The 7,515-nt window shown below is 49.2% G+C and overlaps 1 protein-coding gene across 1 annotated transcript; it reads right to left on the bottom strand.

The window, feature by feature from the left end:
* Positions 1 to 3,755: 3,755 nt before the first annotated feature.
* On the bottom strand, positions 3,756 to 7,407 carry COPRS (coordinator of PRMT5 and differentiation stimulator). Its single transcript, XM_024736020.1, has 4 exons — positions 7,345 to 7,407; positions 5,483 to 5,549; positions 4,865 to 5,086; positions 3,756 to 4,321 (listed from the first exon to the last, which is right to left on the bottom strand). Exons 1-4 carry the CDS (start codon positions 7,405 to 7,407, stop codon positions 4,152 to 4,154), a joined length of 522 nt encoding a protein of 173 aa, XP_024591788.1. The 3' UTR covers positions 3,756 to 4,151.
* Between the last annotated feature and the right edge of the window lie 108 nt (positions 7,408 to 7,515).

Below are 7,515 nucleotides of genomic sequence, written 5' to 3'. Positions count from 1 at the left end.
ACTTAGCCAGTGAGTGTGCTTCCGTCTCCCTGGAAGACAGTCTCAGATTTCCTCAGGGCACTGGAGCCTTGCAGAGTCCAGCCAGCTGCTTCTTTATATAAAGAGAATGATCCCTGCAGCCTTCACAGTCAACCTACCCAGCCACCCAGGCATCTGAGAGAAAGCTAGGGGAAGCACCATCTACCATCCCCGCCCTGGGGTCTCAGGATGACCAAACTGTCCCCACTATAAACAGCACCAAACTAATTTAGGGGTGGGGTGAAAGGGTACATTCCCCCAGACCTTCCCAAAGGGAAGAAAGCTTTAACAGACAGAAACACACCAGAGCCATCAAAAATACACAAAACTGGGACTTCCCTGGTGGCGCAGTTGTTAAGAATCTGCCTGCCAATGCTGGGGACACGGGTTCAAGCCCTGGTCCGGGAAGGCCCCACATGCCGGGGAGCAAGTAAGCCCGTGCACCACAGCTACTGAGCCCGCGTGCCACAACTACTGAAGTCCACGCACCTAGAGCCCGTGCTCCACAACAAGAGAAGCCACTGAAACGAGAAGCCTGCACACCACAACGAAGAGTAGCCCCCGCTCGCCACAGCTAAAGCCCGTGCGCAGCAACAAAGACCCAACGCAGCCAAAAATAAAAATAAATAAAATTTTAAAAAGAGTACCCAGGAAACTTCCAATGCATTTGTAACTTAAAAAAATAATAATACCCAAAACCACTTATACAAACTGTGAATGGCACAATTCTGTTTGTTCTGCCACAGTACAAAAATGGCAAGTTTTTCATCCAGATAGAAAATAAAAACGAAGAAAAAATTATCAGCACTCTGATATGAATCAACCCATGATGATACTTTCAATACGCCATTCTCTACCTACCTGATGGCCTGGTCCCCTGCCCCCAGCAGTAAGTCGTTCTCATCTAGGCTTCTGTTAACTCTGCATCTCCTGCATCTTGGGGGTTCAAGAAGCAAAACTGTCGTCTCTCTGACCATCCCAATTTCCGACCCCGAGCTTCCATCTGGGCCTTCTGGGGTTCTCACTTCCTCAAGCAGTGCATGACGTCATCCAATATCCATCTTCACGGGTCCTCCTTGTCCCACGGCCCCTCTGGGTCCATCAGGTTCTCTGCATGATCAAGGCCTGGGCACCTTTTGCCAGATGGTCCTGACCGCCTAGAAGAACCAACATCTATCAGTCTCTGGGGACCTAACTCCCCAGTGACACACCAAGAAGCAGAGCTCATCATTCCATCTGCTCTTAGCGTCTCCAGATCTCTCTCTCTCTTCTCTCCATCTTCCTTCTCATAGCCCAGGGATTTTTTTTTTTTTTTTGGCCTGGGGAAAATTCTTTCTTCCCAAATGTCTACAAGATTCATAGTCTGTTGGCCCCAAACTCCCTTGCCTCCTTACCCAAAAAAAATTTTTTTTTAATTTAAAAATCCCTTTTTGTAAAACCAAAACTAAAAAAATTTCTTGGCTGTTTTCGGCTCTTGTCACATGCCTCCACTAAGGCAATGAGCCTGCTTGCATGGAGAGAGGGCAGGAGAGAAATGAGGGTATATCTGAAATGTCATCCAGCCACACGGTAAACACGTTTTTCCTCTCTTTTCCATCACCCAAGATTTTTAAAGTGGTCGGCTGTGGTTTCTTTCCTGGTAAATGATATTGTCTGAAAGAAACGCCAGAATAAGAGTTTCTCTTCTGCCCCTCCGAACAGTCCCTTTGTCCCTCTATTTCTCCAGCAGCCTCTGCCCACTTCTGTCCCTTTCCCTGGTCCCTCCTTTTCTGTCCCATGGCTGCCTCTTCCAGCCTGGCTTGTGCATTCTGAGAGAAGTTGGCCGGAAGTCACCATTGCCCCCCAGCCAAGAGAAACACTAGCACCAAAGGCTCAGGTGCATCCCCCAAAATGTGTTAGCCTGCAATGCCCTGTCGGCATCCCTGCACCTGCCCCAAGTCAATACATTCTCTGAGCACTTTCTGATTCCCACATCCCAAAATACCTTTTCAGCCTGCATCTTACTTTGCCTCTCTCTAGAAGAGATGGCCACTCCCTCTTCCTTAAAACTCTCTTCTCCTTAGGTTTGGCTTGAGTGGTGCCTACACTCACCTGGTTTTCCTCCTCCTCTGCCACAGCCTGCCCTTGGGATCCGATTCTTCCGTTTACCCTGTAATCGCTAACTCTCCCCAGGGCGCTGTCCTTTGGCCCTCTTCTATTCCACAAGCCCTCGCTGAACAAGTTCAACCTCTCTCAACCTCTCTTAGTCTATATTTTCACTTATTATATCATTAGTATTTTTCCACATCTCTACTTTCTTTTTCTTACTTGCACTTCACCCCTCCTTCACCCCACTTAACTCCCCTGGTTGTGAACCAGTGTTCACAGCCTGGGGAGTTACCCATCTCCATCCTTCTCTGTTTGATCCATCCTAGGAGGGGCACCAGAAAGATACCTAAATCAGAACAATTGACTAGCCCCTCCCCACTTTTCTTGTTCTCCTGACACACACAACTTTTGGCTGTGAAAGCCACTCTGATGTCTTTAACTCTAAGAGAATATTGCTGGAAAGAACTGGGAGGAACTGCAAAGAGTAACTTTTGAAAAGCAGGAGTCTAAATTCACAACCATTCCATGGATCCCAGCAGCGGCAGCTTGTAAATTTTCTTTGCTCAGATACTCATGCATGTGTACTTTCCTTACTCTTTCTTCCGTCCCTCCCTCTGACATAGGTGTAATCTCCCCACCTCGTGACTTCTTTTACTCGGTTTCAGCTGCCTCCTAATTGCACATGGGCCCACGTAGCCTGTCCATAACACCACCTTTCTATTTGGCAGCCCTGCCACGCTCCTCAAGCCCTCAGTGTTTCTTAGCTCAATTTCTCAAGTTCCCCTTTTCGCGTCCGACACACTTGTGGTCTAATCAGCCATGGCGCCGGGAGGAGTAAAGCAAGAGTGGTGTGGGGATGTGGTCTACGACTGTCTCTCCAGGAAGGACAGCGGAAGGGACCATTTTTTCTCCCTAGGACAACCTTGGCCATGAGGGTTCCTCACAGCCAAAGCTACTGCCCTCCCTCATAAGGTGCTGCCTTATTCACACATTTTATGGGGTCTCTGAAAAATAGCTTAAATGGTTAGTTGTTCATCGAACTGCCGTGGATTTCAGGTCTGAAACTTTTTCTTGATTCAGCTTCAATACGGAGGCAGGGAGGTAAGAAGCAATCCCCAACCTGCCCAAGAGGCAACGGTGACATGGTCTGGTGTGTCACAGACCTGCCGAGGTGTGGCCCCCAGGTCCCACAGCCACACACACACGCTCACACACACACACACACACACACACACACACATACACACACGGGCAACCATGGGAACAGACTTCAGTCATGTGAGGGTTCAGGTCACATTTCTGCTGTTTCCTGGCTGTGTGATCTGGGTGAGGTCAAAACATTTTGAGCCTTATTTTCCTCATCTCCCAAATGAGGTTAAAAAAAAAATTTAAGTGACATGTAAGTAACTGTAAGGATTAAAAGGAAAGTAGAGTGTAAAATCCTTTCATGCCAATTGAGGGCTGTACAACTGCTGGTTTAATTAATTTGCCATTTCATTTTCCAGCCTACAGAAAGTCCTTGTTAACTAAGTAAATGGTCAATTTTCCATCACCAGGAATAGCAGTCAGCCGCAAAGTCACCAGTGTCTCTTGGGTTCCAATCTCTGGTCAATAGGGCCAGATCTACAGTGGCAAAAACTAAAGTATCGTTTTCTTTCACAGAGTAGTTTCATCTCAGACAACATCAATCCTGAAAATGTAAGTGAAGGGCTTTAAATGAAGGAGTGAGGCTTTGCTCAGAAGTTTCTAATGAAAAAGGGGGGGAAAAAAGTAGGCAAAAGCAGGCTGGTTTTTTTTTCTACTTTTATTTATAAAGAACACCATTCCTTCCCGACACAGACATAAACACTCACACATTCCAAGGAGGAGCTCATTAGAAACAACAACAACAACAGAACTGGGGGACAGAGGACCTTATTTAACACCAGTCTGTGTGCCCGACTCGGGATTCACTGGGAATGTTTCCTCAGATATGACATCTCACCTCAAAGAAAGGAGACGTTGACCTGGAGGGCCCACCCACTCACCAGGCAAAAGCTATGCCCTCAGTCTTCGGCATCATCAAACTGTCCCGTTTCAAAGACCATCTTGGAATAATGGGGTATCAGTGGAGGTGGATGGTGCCAACTGGGGTCATAGATCATGTCTCCTTGCGGGGCACAGCACACCCAGGGTCTGACCTCTTGAGAAAGGCAGCCCTGGATGTCGTCAGCATCTGTAGGCAGTTTTAAAAGACAGATTAAAGGAAGGAGGGAGAGTGAAAAGAGAGAGCCAAAAATGTCTACGGGACAGACACTTGCACTGTCTTTGCTTAAACACACGCTCGCGCGCGCGCACACACACACACACACACACACACACACACACACACAGTCCTCCTTTGGTGGAGAATCCCAAGCACCTTCATTCTGACGCCACCCACAGTCCTGCTTCTCAGACGCCCGTTCCTAGCAGCGCAGAGGAAGCAACTGGTGAACGGAGCACTTCTGTCTACAGCTGCTCGATTCACACAAAGATATTTGGAGATGGTAACACTGTTTCAGTGTTACAACTGACCAATACATTAGATAATAAAATGCAAAACTGGCACTGTTTCCCCCCCCCCCATATGAAAGAGGAGCTGTCACAGAAACTTCAGACCTATGAGAGCTATCAGGCTAAGCTCATGGATGCGGGTCCCTCTTCCAAACTGTTTCGGGGTTCATGTGTAGGAGGGTCTCAGAAGCCTGGCCTAGGACCGCAAAAACCCCACACCTACCATATGGATTCCCTTGATCTTCTTTCAACTCCAAGTCCCAGTCCTCGTTAAAAAGATCACCAGCCTGTTCCCTGGGTGGACAGCCGGACACCCCTTCTGACAGCTCCCAGGGGTTCGGTTCCCCATCGGAATCCCCGTCATCCACAGCAAAGCCTTCCTCTTCACAATGGGTGCCCTCACCGTGGGCAGGACTATCGTGAGGGATGCTCTGTGCTCCACTGGCTAAGAAATTGACAAAAGGAAGGAGGTCTTAAAATAACTGGCAGACCAGAGAGGGCCTAGCCATGCACCCGGGAGATTTTTGGCAGACTTACTGAGAGGGCAGCAGAAACAAGTGTGCAGAGTTCCTCAGCCACCGGAGTGCTTATTTAAAAACTGTTGTTCTGTTTCCAGTTTTAGAAGTAGGGTTGATCATTTACTTTCAATAAGATGTTTTGCCTTAAATAAGGCCGTTAATTACCAGCTCTTTTCATTCACATGAGAAGGCAGGCACAGTTTATGTTTTCAGGTAGTTTAAATGCCACTGAGGCAAAGGGCCTCTGGCAGATGACAAGCTTTCACAATACAGACCTCCTTGGTCTCTCCCAACACCCACCCCAGGCTCTGCTGCCTACTTGCCTAGTCGATCCGCGGCCTTCTCAGTCTCTCTCTCCTGACCGGAGCGGCCAGCTGGGGCAAAGGCAGCCTGCGGGAAGAAGAAACAATTACCCAGGACTTGGATATCTCGGGTACGGCCAGTATTTCAGCCCCACACCCACCCTTCCATACCCTCCTTTGTGAGGCTGGGGCAGGGACTCTGCCACCCACATTTCTGCTGTGCCCTGTTCGACTGGGCCTTGCTGCTTCCTCTTCCCGTCAGCATCACCCCTGCCAGCAGGATCGCCTGTCTTCCTAGAGTGGCCACTGAATCCAGTACACAGTTTGCCAGCACGTGCAGAGCCAGCCTCCTCTCGAGCCCTGTCTTGAGCGGTCTAAGTCTCGGGCCTCAGGACCCCTCCTCCAAGCTCGGAGACTCTAGCACTAGCCAGGACAGTGCCCCCTCCTCAGAGGCTGGAATTTCAGCTCCCTGCAAAGCCTCTCCTCTGAGCTTGTACATTTCAGTCATTCCAAACTCACCCCTTTGTTCCGCTGTTTCCCTGCAGTGGCTACCTCCCTGTTTTTAGCTTTTCAGTTACTTAACTTTTTGTCTAGTTAACAGCTCCTTTATCAAATTCTCTGTCTCCTGACTGACACATGGGGACAACAGAGCTTTAGTTGTTGAAGGGAAATCGTCTTCTCCCATAGCCACCCATATGCTTCTCTGCTCCCATCACTCAAAAGTTCCTGAAATCCTATCACCTGTTAAGACCTCTTTCTAAGTGGGATGAGAAATGTTCACAGCCTGCATGAGAAGACCTGATTTCAATCCCATTCATTCAGTGTGTACCCTGGACACATCACTTCAGCCACCACACCTGGGTTTCCTTCTCTGGAAATTGGGGATGACTGTTCTGACCTTGCAGGAGGTTTATAATGAGATAATATTTATGAAAACACAGCAGGAATATAACATCTGTTGAATTGAAATCCACCTTCTTTGCCCCTACATCTAAACTGCGTTTGGCACCTGCCCCGATTAGTTCATGATCTAGTCCTACCTGGATTTAATGAGTCAATTCCATCTCCAGTAGTCAGCGACAACTCCTGGTCACTCCTGCTGACCAGTAGTGGGACCTCTCATCTCTTCCACCGCAAGAGCTCCCTAACTGACTTCCCACTCACCCATCTTGCGCAGCCTTACACGCTTAATGACTCCTCTGATGAAAAACTCAACAGCTGGAGCACAAAATTCGCCGTGGCATCCACACCTCCCCCTTACGCCCCATCAACCTGTGCAGCATAGTTCTCTCTCCCAGCTCCGGGACCCAAGCTCCCAGCCATTTGCCCCGCATTTCCTCATCTCCACACCTTTGCCGGGACCACCACTGTCTCATCTTGGAGAGAAAGAACACAAACCTTCCTGCTCTGCTCTGACAAAACTAGTTTTATCCTACCCGCACCCCAAAGTAATTTTCCTTATAAGCTTATCACTACATTTTTCATATTATGGTTAAGATATGATATCTTTGATGCTTAGACAAGCATTCCATTCCTCCATCCAATTAATATGTGCGTCTACCGTGCCAGGCACTATGCTAGGCGCCAGGTTTACAGCAGTAAACGGAGGGTTCCTATCCTCAAGGAGCTCACCCTCTAACACGGATTGCGGACTGTAAACAAGGGCAGATGACTGTAATAACGGTCTCTGAAAAGCCAGGAGCTGTCTGGCGCGCAAATGAAAACAAGTTTCTGGAAACCCTGCGTCAAACGCGGCCTTTTGGTTTCAGTGAAGAGAAAAGGCGAGAACGCATGAGACATCATCTGGTGCGCAGGCTTAGCTGAGCATCCCCACCAAGGGACACGGACCCTTCAGGGAAAGTCGCTCTCCTCGCTGCCCTCACCTGGCCCCAGCCCAGGCCCCCCAGTAGCGGCTCCAGCTCTGGGTCAGCAGCATCACCTCCCATTTAGCAAGGACGCACAGGCGCCCTGCGGCCGACAGCCAGCCCTCCCGGCCCGGCGCACCCACCCACGTCCTCGGGGTGCCGCGCCCCACAGCCCGACCGTTTCCAGCT

This window comes from Neophocaena asiaeorientalis, unplaced genomic scaffold (assembly GCF_003031525.2).
Source record: "Neophocaena asiaeorientalis asiaeorientalis breed wild unplaced genomic scaffold, Neophocaena_asiaeorientalis_V1.1 scaffold129, whole genome shotgun sequence".
Lineage (NCBI taxonomy): Eukaryota > Metazoa > Chordata > Mammalia > Artiodactyla > Phocoenidae > Neophocaena > Neophocaena asiaeorientalis.
Note: the sequence above shows the minus strand (reverse complement) of the source record. Positions and strands in the feature narration are given on the sequence as shown.

Coding starts and splice junctions, on each gene's coding strand:
- COPRS (XM_024736020.1), bottom strand. CDS start 7,407: ATGGGAGGTGATGCTGCTGACCCAGAGCTGGAGCCGCTACTGGGGGGC. Junction 5,550..7,344: donor GGGGCCTGGGCTGGGGCCAG/GTGAGGGCAGCG, acceptor TTCTTCCCGCAG/GCTGCCTTTGCCCCAGCTGG. Junction 4,322..4,864: donor AGATCAAGGGAATCCATATG/GTAGGTGTGGGG, acceptor AACTGCCTACAG/ATGCTGACGACATCCAGGGC.